The 16,707-nt window shown below is 33.2% G+C and overlaps 2 protein-coding genes across 8 annotated transcripts in view; one reads left to right on the top strand and one right to left on the bottom strand.

Annotated features, from left to right (window-relative positions):
• The window catches only part of LOC126751973 (protein sickie), a 474,537-nt gene that overhangs the window by 94,631 nt on the left and 363,199 nt on the right, over positions 1–16,707 (bottom strand). For 4 of the 7 annotated variants that reach the window (XM_050462474.1, XM_050462476.1, XM_050462478.1 and 1 more), the window contains 3 exons: positions 16,619–16,645; positions 3,121–3,491; positions 2,863–3,014 (listed from right to left, as the gene is read on the bottom strand). In XM_050462474.1, the coding sequence (XP_050318431.1) occupies positions 2,863–3,014; positions 3,121–3,491; positions 16,619–16,645 (550 nt within the window). The remainder of the gene's footprint in view (positions 1–2,862; positions 3,015–3,120; positions 3,492–16,618; positions 16,646–16,707) is intronic. The other 3 variants (XM_050462475.1, XM_050462479.1, XM_050462480.1) reach the window with 1 other exon arrangement.
• On the top strand, positions 7,306–10,731 carry LOC126751979 (chitinase-3-like protein 1). The gene is made up of 4 exons (XM_050462493.1): positions 7,306–7,444; positions 8,965–9,421; positions 9,500–9,747; positions 9,803–10,731. The coding sequence occupies exons 1-4, from the start codon at positions 7,366–7,368 to the stop codon at positions 10,534–10,536; spliced, it is 1,518 nt and encodes a 505-aa protein (XP_050318450.1). The 5' UTR covers positions 7,306–7,365; the 3' UTR covers positions 10,537–10,731.

Genomic DNA, 16,707 nt, shown 5'->3' with positions numbered 1-16,707 from the left:
GTTAACATGCGGAGCTAAAAAACAAAAAAATTTCAAATCAAACAGGGGAGAGTAAAATTAGAACAGAAAATGTTTTGTGATCCATGAAATTCAAGAAAATATTTTTTGGAGTTTTTATTGCAAAAATTTGATTTTTGGAAATTTAGTATTTTATTTGTGAAAATCTTTAAACATTATATAATAATAAATATATATTCACTAAAAATATATTATTATGAATATATATTCATATATTTCTTTATGGAAATGTCTTTCTTATCAAATTGTGACATTCCAGAACTCAATTAACCAGCAAAAATAGCTGTTCCGATTCATGCAAAATTCCTGCATAAAATGCAGTCAAGTCTTCCATTTTCTGCTCACCGCAAAGAAATTTACTAAAGCTACATAAAAAAAATTAAAAAAATTATCGCTATCAACCAAAGTGTTGCCATGCAGCTTCATTTAATTTACCCTTCACTACATTTGAATGGAGTTTTGCGCTTCATTGCGCGCAAATAAAAAGTGAATTGGTGTGAGCAACAAAATCTACTACTTTTTAGCCACAACAGACATTTTTTTGTATTTGCTTTTATTATTTGTTTTAATGATGTATGCGGAAAATTAAAAGGTTAAGAGAAAATATTATTCAATATAAGTACATATATTTATATGCGGGTAGTAGATGCAAGCGAAATCGTGAAAATCACGAAAAATTGTCACCCAGAAAATTAAAAGTTCAAAGGAAAGACGAAAAATGTCACTAAAGTTTGTTAAAACACTTACACATAGACAAAATAGAGAGCGAAAAAGGGAAATTACAATCAAAAGACTGTCTGTTCAACGATAAAATTACAGAGTTTTTAATCTTTCACTTGCGAATCGATGTTTTGTCGGCAGTTTGCATGGCAAGCCAGTGACAATGTGATTTTAATTGACACAAAGAAATCAATGAAATACTAAAAATTAATGAGATTTAAAAAATAAAGTGTCTAAACTGCGGACAAAGTTCGAGTGAAATTATTTTTTACGATGCAATTGTTAAAGGCATTGGAATAACTGTTAAAAGTTAAAGAGGAAATGGCAAAGGAAAAATTTTAGCTGACGCCTAAAAGTGAGCTATAACTAAAAAATAAATTGATATATGTATGTAAGGCAGTGCGCTGACGAAGTGTATTGAGTCGTCGACCAATTCCGACGGTGCGTTTGTTTATATTAATTAACTTTGTATAACATTTTGCATACACATACATTTTTTAAATATTTTTCACAAAATAATTTTAATTTTTTCATAACAAAATTTAAATTTTTTGTTATCTCAAAAGATAGTGCAGTCATTGTTAACTATACAAGTTGAAACCATTAGCAGATATGCATACATTTTTTATATTTTTATTCAAATATATGTAGGTGCTCGAAAAAATGGCGACCACTTGTCAACGTAACGCTGTCGCGTTATTCCTAAGATGTGCCTCTTGTATTTTGACTGCCATTTCGTGCTTCCTGATTTTTATGCGAGTGCTTTTGCGCATTTGCCAGACACATTTTGGCAGCTTGTCAAAAAAGTTGGTACAAGGACTCAGACATAAATATTAGAGTGGGTCGACTTTTAGGAAAACAAAAAAGCGGAAAATCGCGTATGCGAGAAATGTTCTGTGGATCAATTTGAACAAATTTGTCTAAGAAATTATGGGTCTAAAACTTTTTAGAGGGTTTATAACAATTTGTGCGTCAGTGTCTGAGATATCTGAATGAAATTTAAGAAGTAGATGAATTTTGATATTCTATTTATTATTTGTAGGAAACAGCCTGAGCGGAGAGCTTGTTCACATATCTTCCATACAACCGATTATTCAGATTTCTTAAAGATTGTCTTATGCGATTTTATAGACAAAAAATAAAAATCGACCCGCTCTAATACAAACATCTTGAATACATACATTTATAGGTGGATATTTGTATGAGTAAGGCTTTTATATGAAAAAGTGGCCGTAATTTTTATGTTGCCTGCGCGTCTGCGACTGTGACTTTTTGTTGACAATCTCTGCTGGCGGAAAACTTTTTCCATTCCGAGTTGGTTATCTTAAGTAGGCATTGACAGACAGCAAGTAGACGGTGTTGATATGAAATAAGTGTGAAAAATATGTCTTGCGCTTTTAATGCAAAGCACAGTGATGACTACGTCGTTGAAAGGTGTGCTTGAAGCTTAAAAAAGTCTGCGAACTTTTATTTGCAGGCATTGTTGGTGATAAGGTGATAAAACAGATATTTTACGGCCTTAGTTTTTTTTTCATATTTAAATTTTTTAAAGGGCTTTAAATATGTTGTGAGAACAAATTATTTTAAATATTTTTTTTAACAATAAATATTTATTTTTAATATTTTTCTTTTTACATGATAAATATTTGCTTGTGAATATTAAATCTTCAAACTAAAACAGCATAAATAAAATATTCTTAAATAAAATATTTTTTGTAGAAAAATCATTTCAAAACATTATTTTTATTAGCCTTGCTATTATTCTTCATTTTTAGTTACATACGCTTTCTCTGCAGCCTAAATGTATGCAATGTTTTCATACAAACAAACTGCGATTGCATTGTGAGCACATAAGTTCAATATTAAATGTTTTCACATTATTTTTCCTCTTACTCTCTCTATTTCTTTCAACTATCAGAATATCATAAAAGAATATAGAAAAACATTGCAGAGTTGGCATCAGTATTGAGATATAATATTGAAAAAATTATATATGGCAATTGAAAAAAAAAATCTGGAAACTAACGAAACACCCTAAATATTTCAATCATATAATTTCATAATTACACGCTCCTCATAATAATTATTTTAAATTATCATTAATAATAATGTGCAACTACTCACATTTGTTGACAGTTGACTGCTCAAGCTCAGCACCTGTTCGCGCGCATCCAATAATTCACGCTTCAAGCGACGTATCTCGTTCGCTTGACGCTCCTCAGCTGAACCGTACAGCGAACTGCCACCGGAGAGCAATGATGCAGCGCTGCCATGCACTAAAGGTGAATACAAAAACACATGTAAATATATATAATTTTAACTAATAAAAGGACTTCAGCATTATTTTTCATTAAATACGCCATAAAGCACACAAATACTCACCATCATCATTCTTCTTAGGATATGTGAGACGGTGACCTGCCACATTGGCGTTGGCGCTGCCCGGCGCACCCACCAAGCCAACCAGACCAGTCATGCCAGCTGGATGAGTCGGTGAGAGTGTGCCACCGAAGCCGCGACTAATGGGTGTGGGTGAAGTCGGTTGACTCCAGGCCACGGGAGCGCCGCCAGCACCCGCTGTTGGCTGTCCAGTCACCTGTGACATTGCTGCCGCTGCTGCAGCGGCCATTTGCGCGGCCAACGAGCCATTTTGTGCGGTTATTGTGCCCACAGGCAGGCAGTAGTAGGGCTCGATTTCGACATCGGGGCCGCGACTCAACATCGAAGGGTACATTTTTTCCGATTTGGTGGATCTGTAGAAGAGAGGGGAAGAAAATATATTTCTTTAATAATGAAGTGAATAAGTGAAGTGTTGTAAAAGCAAATATAGTGAGTATAATGGAAAGCACATCGAAAGCTTAACGAAAGTTTAAAAGCTCTAAAATATTTGAAATAGGTAAAGATATATAGCGATAAGAAAATAACACTAAAATATTGATATATATAATTTATTTCATTAAATTAACATTAAAATATATTTATGTAATTCGCTCATTTGTAGATCTAATTCTAAAAAATAGTTTAAACCTCTAACAAATACCCACAAAGCTTCTTTATAAACCAGCGTTCGTGCGATATTTATATTTCTATTTATGCCATTCTGTCTGCAATCCAGCCATTTTTAGTGAAAATCTTAATTTCCGTTTGTCGCTTACCGCAAAATCGGTAAAACGCAAATAGCCAATTGAAGCCCCAACAACTTCTAACTCAATAAAGCACACAAGCACACGCATAATGCTTCACACGTTTATTACCTACAACAACAAGTTGCTCTAAGCAAATTGCACAAAACCGTAGTGTGCTTTTAGGTGCACGAAAATCGTGCCACTTTCAGACTCACCAGAATAAACTGTAGTTTGCAGCATTACACAGCCGCACGCAGGCTGGTGTTTTCAGAATTGCATTTCCAACACCAGACGATTGCAAATTTCCGCTTCGTGCCACTCACTTAACGAAACGGCGCAGGCGGAAACTTGCATGGTGTTGGTAGCTGATGTATTGGCGGTTGGTGAGTGGTAATTGAGTGAGGTGAGTTATGCTAAATGCTTTGCAGTTTTTTTGCATTCGTGGGAACATAGTAATATATTAGAGAAAATAAAGTAACAAATAATGAATACTTCAGAAAAGGAATATTGTTTGTTTATACACTTGTGGCCACCCAAACCTTACCACTTAAAATTTTCAAGTATTGTGCATATTTGGCTACATTTTATAACGGTAATTTTTGCGGTATAGAAATTTTTTTATTTAGAAATAAGTTAATGATATGTTATTAATCAAAAATATTAAAAATTAAAAACAAAACACATTCAGCTATAGATAAATCAATGGAAAGATAGTGAGCTTTGCACAATGAGCCCGAAATGTAAACTGACATGCGATGAAAAAATAATTATTTTTAGTTTTTTTATTTTAATTTCTTTACAATATATTTGAAATTAATATATTTTTTTTTAATTGAAACACGAAGTTTAATGGGTGTATCACTTTAAAAACAATAAAATCGGCCGCTTTTGTATAAGCACAGAAAAGCTAATTTGTGTTTTACTCATTAAACGTAATAAATTAAAAACTATAATTATAATAGGTAATATAATTTAGAATTATTATACTTATACTTACTAAAACATAAAAAAACAATTTTGAGGAAAATCCCGAACGAACAAAAAAGTCCGAAAAAAAATTTTAGAAAGTATAGTATGGTAAGGTTTGCGTGGCCACGAGTGTAATTATATGTATAAAGAAATGTTAGTTTGTAGAAAGAAACGCTTAAGAGTTAGTCAAATTCAAGCTGAGCAATGCGCAGAGTTTAGTTGTATAATGCGTGGGTTTTGAGACTGTTCTTTTAGTAGGAAATTAGTTTTAACTGTGTTTAAAAAAGGGAATTCAAATCCTTAATGGTTTTATTGCTCTAGTATAAGTGTAAGCATAATTCACAAGTTGAAGTAAAGATTGGGTGAGGCTGATAGTTTTGAATTAAAAGAAAAATATGAAAGTATATGTCTATATACATTTATTGACATGTCGTCACCTAAAAAAAACGAAAATGCGTTTTTTATTGCTTATGATTCACTACATCATATTACATACATATTTTTGTACTAAAAGGTGAGTTAAAATGAAAGAATCCATATTATTGCCAAATAAAATTTTCAGTTTCCGCTGTAAGATATAACCAATATATAATCAACATATAACCAATATATAACCCATTTTTTATAACCAAAATTCAAATTTTGTTTCAATGTGAGTGTTTTTTTTTTAAGTTTTTCCTTCGCCTGTAAACTTATAAAAAGTGATGTTAGGTTATTTTGCATTTTAGTTGACGACATATACATGAATACGAGTACATATACTATGAATACAGAAAAAAATGAAATGAAATTTCAGCCATGTTCGATGACTGCATGTGTTTCTCTCTTCTTTAAAAATTACATGTGAAAGCAACAACAAAGCCGAACAGCTAACTTCAATGCAAGTGAGTACGTGAATATCTTATAAAAGTTTCTTCTTACTCCTTCTCTATATGATTAGAAGTATTTTATTTATAACAGTAAAAGCTCTGTGGACTCGTAAATCTTAAAAAAATGTTGAATGGGAAATTTGTTTTTTTTTTTAATTTTTTAATCTAAAAGTTTATTTTTATAATAAAATAATGAAATCATATTCAATATTTGGTTTGAATGGCGCACTTTGGTCATCATTAGGCCCATTGTGCTCCTACATTGTGGTCATAACTGTCGTTTTCTACACCCCAGATGCCCAATGTCACTTAAGTTTGAACTTTGGAAGACTTGAAATCATCGTCATCAAACTGAAGGTTGGGCATTCGTATAGATACGCACGCTGTACATACCGCCGAATGCACTTTTCCATTTTCTGAAGGTGGAATGTTACTAAGTTCCCCTTTTGGCTAGAAGTAGGAACTTTTTGGTTTGTCTATCATCAGCACTATCCACCATAGCTTTGTGTTATGAAGGAGCTGAATGATCTGCGACTGTTTAGGTGAATTGGAAATTGTGTTTCTGGATGCCTCCGGACGGCTGTATGACTGGGTACCAACATGTTATTAACCGAGCAAGAATCATTGGTATATTTTTCTCTACTGTGAAATGAAAACGTTGTGTTTAATTTCTAGTGTATCTCCTTTCCTCGATCGTATTTTGAATTTAGCTCAAGTTCAATAACAAGGCCGAGTAAGGCCGAGTTTGGCTGTAAAGGTCTAAAAGTGTGATCCGGCCTGCCTTAAGCTTTGCTTCGTACTTCTCTTGTATTCAATATTTATTTATGACTTTTAAACGGTGATATAACAACAGTTACGACTTTTTAGTTGTTTTGCGTTATTTCCTTATTCTGAACTCAGTATCGCAAAAATTTTTATATTTTAGAAAGAAAAAGTGTTTTCTTCGAAAAATTTTAAAATTTATAAATTTTAACTTCACAAATTTATTTCATTTTCTGCTCGCTGAAATACAAAAAAAAACTTCTTTTAAAGCAAGTTTCGTGTTAAACAACTATTTTATTGATTTTGGTGTGACAGCTAGTGCATTGGTGATGTTATGCTATTTTGTATTACTTATCTACTAAAATAAATATAAAAGTTACAAAGTGCAATGGTAAAAAAGGACTAGTGTATATTTTTTATTGCTATAAAATTTATTTTCTCAAGAAAAACCATTTTCTTTGTTAAACATATTCCTATATATAATACCCAAGAGTAGCCATGAGACCCTGTAGAAAGCAAAAGTTATCAAGCATATATGCATCATACCAAAGTTTGCAAGTGTATGATGTTATTACGGTATATTTATCTCAGTGACATCTCTTTTATCAATGCATCAATGCTCTTATCAGTTAACGGAAAAGGTTTGCCAATATTTAGCTTTCATTGTGGCATTCTGTTGTCATTGAAATTTTGTTTTGTGTTTTTTTGCCAAACGGTAAATAGGAATTATTGAACTCAAGTGGGGATTTTATTTTGTAAATAAAGAAGTCTGCCTTTCGCAAATATCGATCGACTATAAATTATCAGAGCGCCGCGATTTTACGCTTAGTAATGATCGAAGAACTGTCAAGCAATAAACAACTTGAGCAAAGTGAAAGTGTGACAGTGCAAACAATTGTGAAATGTTCTTAAAAGTAATTGTGCTGGTTGCACTGGGTGTGCTGTTGCAACAGAGTGGATGCGCAAAAGCGCAAATTCGAAGTGAGTTAAGAGTTGAGTTGAAAAGAAAATGCAATTTTAGTGTTATTTAAGTGGATAAATAAGTTTTTTGGTCCTTCAACAACATACAAGTGCATTTAAACTGCTAAGTCTTAATACCATTTGACTCAAAAATTTTAAAATTATAATTTTGATCAAAAAAATTCAGTATACGGCAACATAAACATAAAGGACTTCACTTCACTAGTGAATCGACAAACAAAAAACTTACTTAACAGTCCAATACGTTTTTTGGGTTTTCTAAACCCTCTTTAATTCAAATTACGTTTTAAATAACTTCTTCCTGTGCTTAAAGAGAAAATGGAGGACTAGTTACTTTTGAAAATTTAGTGTTTATTTAGTCTATAATATTTACTTCGGGGAAAATTAGTCTCTGATTCTAACTAGTCACTACTGAAAATATTTTATTCAATATTTTTGCGCTTTTAGGGATTTATTAAAAAAATTTAAAAATTACGACTTGCCAGGAAGATGTTTTCAGACTTTGTTAATTGATATAAAATATAACGCCAGCGGAAAATTAATTTCTTAAGGCGGAATTCTAGACTAGAGGCATGAGTTTCAGGTAATTTTTGAAATGTCGTAAAAAGAGGGTAATTCATATTGTTACTATCCATTTTTTATTGACTATTTATTAATTTGCAAGATTACAGGAAAAAATAAAAAAACAAAAAAGTTAAAACTTTAAAAACTAGCAACTGTTGACGTAAGGGGTCTCAAAAAATCGTGGAAATAAGTGCGTATATTCCAAGCAATCTCCAATCAAGAAGAAAAGTTTAAATCTAGAATAATATCGCAATGTCTGAAACAACGGAGAAGTTGGAAAAAAAATTGTAGGAAATGGCGGCTGCCTGAAAAAAATCATTTTTTGAACTCTTTTTTATTATTTTTTATATTTTTTTTACATTTTTTAAACTGAAATTTGCGGAGGTAAATCGGTCTAGTATAACTTTAGAAATCGTGGGTAATGTTTTGAAAAAGTCAGTTTTGAGAAAAACGAGCTTAATATTTTAAGTAAAACTAAACCGGCCAAGTCGGACGACACTAAAGCGGCTATAACTTTTTTGAATTTTGAAAAATCTTTTAGAGAGACATTTTTTAATATCAAATTTGTCCAAATATGTGAGAAATTTTAAAATTTCTAGACTAGAATATTCATGAAACTAAAAAAGAACCCATTAAGAGTACCAAAAAAAATGTAATAAATATGAAGGGGCATGATTTCAAAATTTAAAGAAACCGATTAAAGTTAATAAAATGGAATAAATACAAAAATTAATATGAAATGCAAATAATGCGGTTTTTAAGTAGGTGAAGCTCTCTTCAACTAGAACCATTCATGTTTACTAATTTATTGATTATGCTTGCAACCGAATTCAATTAAACATAACACTAACAAAGCGATATGAAAAAATGATAATTTTTTTTTTACTTCTGCTATCTTTTTTTTTGCACTTCAACGCTATATGCATACCGTTTTTCGCGCCTATCTTTCCCCACAGAGAATGTCGTCTGTTATCACGGCACTTGGGCCACATATCGGCAATCAAGTGGCAAATTCGACGTGAATACCATTGATCCCTTCTTGTGTACACATCTTATGTATGCTTTCTTTGGGATTGAGGAGAGTGGGGATTTGCGCATTATCGATCCGTATTTGGATTTGGAGGACAACGGCGGACGTGGCAATATACGTAAATTCAATGCACTCAAGCTACAAAATCCCACGCTGAAAACATTGGCGGCGATCGGAGGTTGGAATGAGGGTTCGGCGAATTTCTCGATCGTGGCGAATGATCCAGAACGGCGTAAGCGATTTGTGCGATCGGTGGTGCATTTTGTACAACGACATAGTTTCGATGGTGTCGATTTGGATTGGGAATATCCGAATCAGCGACACAATTTGAACTACGATGATAAGACTAACTTTATAACGCTGCTGCGCGAACTGAAAGAGGGGTGAGTGGGCGCTGAGTTTTTATTGAAAATTATTGTGGGAATATTGAGTGATTGTAATCTTCTTTAAATAATTTACAGCTTGGCCCCCTATGAATATTTGCTCACTGCCGCTGTAGGCTCCTCAGCCGCATCTGCTTCGAAGTCGTATAATATAACGGAGATCTCAAAGTACTTAGATCTTATCAATGTGATGGCATACGATTTGCATGGTCCATGGGATCCGGTCACTGGCAATAATGCGCCGCTCTTTGCAGGACCCAACGATATTACCGAGAAGAATAAGCAACTGAACTTGGATGCCATAATGAAATATTGGCTAAGCGAAGGTTTGTATTCAATAGCCATTAAAAGTCCTTTAAGTGAAAAACGACTTTGTTTCAGGTGCGCCACGCGAGAAACTAGTGGTTGGTGTACCATTCTACGGACGCTCCTTCACGCTCTCCGATGCGGAGCAACACACTGTCGGTGCACCACATTTGGGACGTGGCCTTGCCGGCCAATACTCCATCGAACCGGGCTCAATAGGCTACAACGAGCTCTGCGAACTCATGCAAACCCAACCTTGGAAGGAGGAGTGGGATGAGGCGCAAATGACACCGTACGCATATATGGGACAACAGTGGGTGGGCTTTGAGAATCCGCGCAGCATTGGCCTGAAAGCGCAATATGTGAGGGATAACGATTTGGCCGGCGTGATGTTGTGGTCATTGGAATCTGACGATTTCCGTGGCACTTGTGGTGGCGAGAAATATCCGCTCCTGCAAACTATCAATCGTATACTCTTCGATGGTCACACCGCAACGGGTCTAACGCAAGCAGTGCTGAATTCGGTGGCAGAAACCATACAACGACCTGCGGCGGCTGGTGTTGTGGCGTCGTCCGCTGTGGGCGGACAACAGCAGCAGCAACAACAGCCGATAGTGCCGGATCCGCGTGGCAATAGCGAGTGTGGCAGCGAGGTTGAAGGTTATTTGCGTGATACGCACGATTGTGGCAAGTTCTACTATTGCCAGCGCGGTGTCAGCTACACATTTAATTGTCCGCAAGGCTTGCAATTCGATTTAACAACAGGCAACTGCAACTACGCGCAATTGGTGCAATGTAAGGGGACTTGAGAACCGATAATAGAATCGAAATTATTATTACACTAGTTACCTATAGTAGGTGTCGTGCAACGGGAATATGTGTTGTATACGAAAATAAACTTAAGATGTGTTATTTGAATAAATAAAAGGGCATAGATATATGCAAATATATAAGCATAAAAATATATACGTTTAAGTACATATGAGATATATGTATGTATGTATGTGCGTTTATATAAAAATTTTGAATTTTTTAATTGTTCATATATTTAAAGAATTTCTATGTATTCAGTAACAGTTATTACTGCTTTTTAGAACATTATGTTCTATATTTGTAAATAACTGTTACCTTAATGATTTCAAAATAAAGTTTTACAAATATTAAATAGGATTTGAAATATTTTATAGAACTTACAAAAATACAAAAAAATCTGTAGGTGACTATTCTCGAGATTTCACTATAACAATTACTTCAAAGCGTCCTACGCTTTAATTCTACATACATATATTATTTCTCAATCATATAATTCTTGATTTCTAGCTTGAATTTTACTGCGTTAAAGCTAAAATTTACCCTTAACCAAGAGTTAAATTAATGAAAAAAAAAATCTTATAAAGAATCATTAAATTAAATTTCCCTTCTAATTCACTATTGCCGAAGTTTAACTCATAAGTAACAGTGTAAGTATTTGGACATAAGTGCGAATGTGTGTTAGGAATCTAAGCACATGCACTTGTGACAAGCATGTAAAGCAAATGCGTAGCATACTTTTAGCTGCATGTGTAATTCCCAAGTACTTTAACATTGAGTGGCGTATAAAAAGTAGTAGAGGCATTCCTACAAGTAGTAACGGTATTCACGAATATGATTTGTAACAATACTTTTGTACTTTCGAGAAATATAGAAAGAATTTGGAAACTAAATAGCTTAAAAACTTTTTGTACCCTGAAGAGGGTGTATTAGTTTGCCACGAAATTATACACAGATGGAAACGTCAGAAATCCTATGAATTCTATACACTCGTGGCCATGCAAAATTTTCAAGTGTTGTGCATATTTGACAACACTTTATAACTGTGCTTTTTGCTGTATTGAAATAAAAATAAAATAAAATTGAAGAAAATCCCGAACGAACGAAAAAGTCCGAAAAAAATTTAAGAATGTATAGTGGTAAGTTTTGCGTGGTCGCGAGTGTACAAATCGATCGGAAATATTCCACACGTCCTTTTCTCCACAAGAAGCTACTCATTTGTCAGAACCGCATATATACGGATATATGCCACTTTAGCATACAGCTGTCACATAAACTGAACGATCGGAATCTTGTAAAGAATCTTTTGTATTTGTGAAGGGCATTAGAAGTTAACGTTTTTTCTTTATTTTCTCCTTTCTTTAATTTTAGGATAACATGAAGTATGGTTCAACCAATGCGAATACCTTTTATTTACTCCTTATAAAACTGGACTGATTAATTTTTTTTATTAAAGATTTGATTTCATAATTTTTTTATTTTTCGAAGTATCAATTTAAAAAAATCAGCTATAAAATGTTTATTCTACGCAGATATGTTAAACTTGAACGATAATACTCAATATCGCTTGTACATGAACGTCTACTTAGAAAATCTTTACAACATTTTTTAATTTTTCTTATCCTTGGCGTATATTAAGAATGTATAGATTAAAAAAGTCCTCTAAGAGTGGATATTATTAAAAAAGTGGAAGCTGAAAATTTAAATTTTCTTCGAACAGAAAATTTCGTTAAAATTTAAGCTAAGATTAAGTACATAAGTCATTTTTTTAAAGTGGGGGAAACATCAAAAGCCGGAGTGCGGAATTTCAATGTGCTAAATCTAAGCAATCCCATCTCCAGACTCTCCCACGGAACCACCTGATTAAGTATTACTTCAAGGAAGTGATAAGACATTTAAGGCTTTAACGGTCGCCTATTCTGCTCTATATGTCTGAGTTTTGTCATGATTGAGGCTGCCGCTGACACATGAGTTTAGTCAAATTTTCCACCATAAAACTACCACCGAGTGTAGTTTTAAGTTCTGAAGTTGTACTTCAAAAGCACCAATGTCCACTTACTATTTAGGTTAGTTGGTCCCCATGTCGTCTGTCGATCCACGAATGGATGCCCGCTATCAGTCCGTGGATCTAGTGTTCTTTAGGTTTGCTACCGCTGCTGCCATAAGTTTTTGACTATCTTTCCTCTTAGTTTAATAATATTTATATATTAAGGTGGAATAAAAAATATATCCCATGAAAATTTCGTCTTAAATATTTAAAAAAAAAATCGATAAAATTTAAGTTCTTAATAAAATATTAATATTAACAGGTGGCTTATTGTAATTTGTGAATTTTATATAAATAACACAGGGATATATTTTACTTCGATGTTTAAAGGGGAATTATAGTCTAAAAAAATGTTTTTTTATATTTTCAAAATTTTACTAGTCAAGAATATGTTTAAAAGAGGATTTTCAAAATTGTAATTATTTTTGGAGATATATATATGTAGGTATTTTGCTGACTCGGCAACCGAACTGGTTCAATTTTAAATGCCGGTTTGGCGAAACTGACGCTTTCAAAACGATACCCAGATTTCTCAGGTTCAAGTGGACCTATTTAGAGTGTCTCTTTTATAGACTTGTTTTTGTTTGGAACTATATGCATACTATATATCTCCAAATTTAAATTTTTACTATTTTTTTACTATTTTTTAAATATTTTTAAAGTCCATACAAAATATAAGGAAACTCTGCATTATAGCACAAATCAGTAGAATCACATAAATGCAAACCATAAAAGATTGGCGCGCACTTATAATATAATAGAAAAATATCGCTTCATCGACAATGACCATATGGACAGCGCTATCAAATGAGTGCGCTATTAAAGTCATACAAACGTACACATACACATAAAATACCAAGCCACATGGCAACCAACCATGCAATCAGCCACTCAAGCGAAGAGCCAGTGTCCAGCAGACAGTTGCAGCTAACACACATTTTGTTTGAGTAAATACTTGTATTCACAGTTATAAAACTGCAATGTTTGCAAGTGGGTATGTGTGTTCATCATACGCCCTGCTGAAGCTGTTATTCTGTCTGAGTGGGTGTGTGTGGCCATGAATGAATGAATGTTGCAGCATTTCATATTTGCATGCAAAATGCCATTAGTGTCAGTATAACAGAAACACATACACACAAATAAAAATAAGAAATATATGTATAATGCCACGTGTAAATGTGTGTTAGTAAAGACAATGAGGCTGTGATTGTGTGTGTGCGCACATGGCAGACATCAGACTGGTCATCCGGCGACAGTTGCATCACTTTTGCTGCACGACTGCTAATTTTCTGCCGTCATTGCGCTGCTTCACACAAATCCACATTGCTGGGCAGTTATTTGCATTCCCACACATATATACATTTACATATACATACATATGAACAACAGTATACTTTCGTAGATGCGAAAGCTTTGCACATCCTTTAAAAGTATGCATTCTTTCTTTTGTCCGTCACTAACTAACTGCTTCAGATATTTTATTGCTTGCCATGGTAATTTTACTGGAAATTATTACCACTAGCAGATTTAAATATGCATATATTCTCATAAATATACACATTCGCAATAATTGGCATATTTCATTTCCATATTTTTCAGTGACCAGCTTATGTACTCGCCAATCAGTACTCCTCATGCTTATGCTTTATTTCCATATGAATAAATATTCGCAGATTATGTATATATTATATTATGTGTGAACATACCTTACCAGCAGGCACCAAAAATTTAGGAGGAGCGAGAAAATATTATTATAAATAAAATTTATAATAATTAATTAATTAAATAGGGTACATAATAATTTTGTAGAATCTAATATAGAGACAATATCGCGACATACAACTTCATACACGAAGTGAACTGTCAAACTTTCATTTTAATTGTTATCAAAGTCTTTCTCTTCTTTCATTTATGACTACACGAACCAATGTATTTTTCTCTCAGACATTTATTAAAAAAATAGTTAAGAGAGACTGTCTTAATTTATATTTATGTCATACTTGAGCATTTATACAGGTTGTTGAACTGAAATGGTATAACATGCGACCATTTGCTATTTTATTTTCAGTGGTAGTACACGTTCGTGACTCGTGGATTCACTGATTAATTTAAGAGATTATTTAAAAATCCACCCAGATCTGTGTTACAGTTCTTAAAATTGTATCTGCTCTGTTCAGTCGGCTCTATTAGTTTATTTTTAAAAGTGTTTTTATTGCAAATAATTTTTTTAAATTTGTTTGAGTGATTACTCGGAAACAAATGATCCGATCACAAAACATTTTTTTCTGCATGCTCTATATACCCATAGTTCTCCATAGACTACATGCTAAAATAACGAAAATTAAAAAAAAATATATATGCATTTTTTTAAAAACTTAATTGTTTTTCAACCGTTAGTACCAAAAATATCTTCTAGTAAGACATTTTGAGGGATGGAGTTAAGTATGTGTTGAAGTTCATGGAAGTGAGGAAAGTTCAATGAGCGCCATTCACTTGGAAGTGGCCAGAAATGTTTGAAGGTGAGCTAATGTGAGAATGCGAGCCATCCCTCAAATGTCCGGTCCGTTAATTGGGACGGTGTCGCACCCAGCTAGTTGATGCCTCGTAAAAGTGAAGGTTGACATCACCGCCGTCCAAGAAGGGCAATGGACGGGAAAAGAACTGGGGCGAGTAGGTGGAAGAGAAATTCTGTTGCCGGTAGACGCCTATGTGAGCAAAAGGCAAAAGAACAGCCGAACCTCGCAACGCTCCGATCGACCATAACACGTGCGGTAGACGCGTTTAGAGACAGAAAAAGAGAGAGGTCAAAATGCGTGCTTATGAAAAGCTTAACAAACTGGCCGACAAGGGTAATGCTCGAAAATTCTATCAAAAAATGCGTCGGCTAACAGAGGGTTCCAAGACCGGAGTCTATGCCAGTAAAGAAGAAGAAGAAATTTTTAAAACTTCATCAACGGAAAAACCCGAAAACGCCGAAGGAGTGGAGAAGCTTTTCTTTTTAGCGTCGTCGCAGTCCACGAGTGACTCGCATTTTTTTTAAATAGTTTTCTAAAAAATTACTGTGCCTTCTCAATAGATGTACTATATATAGCACATATATACAATTGACATAATTTTTTTTTATTTCCAAAAATGGTGGTTCTAGCTTCTCACAATAGGTGTTTACCTTAAATAGTTTTCTACACGAAAATATTCTTAACCTTTGAAAGCTTTGTGCTTCTTTCAAAAGGTCTTTGTAAATACATTTTGACATTTTTTCAAGATTAATCTACTCTGTGATGTCTGTTAATATGAGGGTTAAATAACCAACCTTTGAAAAAATTTAGCGATTATGGATATCATTATCACAAATTCACATTTTAAGAACTTTCATAAAGAAACTCTTAATACATTTTGTAAAGTTTCTCTAAGAATATACATGTAAAAGATTACGTAGTATTTTGATACAGCGCCTTCTTTTTATTATACAGAAAAGGAAGTCCCTAATTAAAAACGAATCGGAGTTTAAATACGAGAATGCGATTGTATATCGACCTCAGTGATATCTGGTGAATTATAAGAGAGCTTAAGTAAGTCCAATTTACATTTCTCTTCTTTACATTCACTCAACTATGGTAACAATATTGTTAAATGAATCGAAATATGTATTAAAAATTTTTAAAATATATTTCTGAGTTAAAAATTGAAGTAATTAAATTCTAATAGTTTAATTTTAGTAAAAAGATTTTTTAATTACGGTATGATATTTAAAATAAAAGAAAAATATTATTTATGTGTCAATTATTGCAGATATAATATTTGAGAGCGCAAAAAATGTATTATAATTAATTTTTAAGCAAAAGTTTGTGAAGCTTTATTTTAAATATGCAAAATGATTAATATAGTTAGTATGTAAAACATATGTAAAGTTGAATTTAATTTATTGTTAGTAATTTTTCGAATCGAATCAGTAAATGCATTTTCAAAAATATGAATTTTCAAGTGAAACAAATACTAAGCGTATTTAAGCAAGTTTAAGTGTAATTATTTTTCACCTTGGATATGTCCGTTCTTTCAAGTAGCTTTAGCGCAGTTAAAAGTTAGAAAAGTTATTTATTTAAACATTGTTCAACATAGGGTAGTA

The sequence above is a fragment of the Bactrocera neohumeralis genome, chromosome 3, assembly GCF_024586455.1.
Source record: "Bactrocera neohumeralis isolate Rockhampton chromosome 3, APGP_CSIRO_Bneo_wtdbg2-racon-allhic-juicebox.fasta_v2, whole genome shotgun sequence".
In the NCBI taxonomy this organism is placed as follows: Eukaryota; Metazoa; Arthropoda; class Insecta; order Diptera; family Tephritidae; genus Bactrocera; species Bactrocera neohumeralis.
This window is presented reverse-complemented; position numbering and strand designations above follow the sequence as displayed.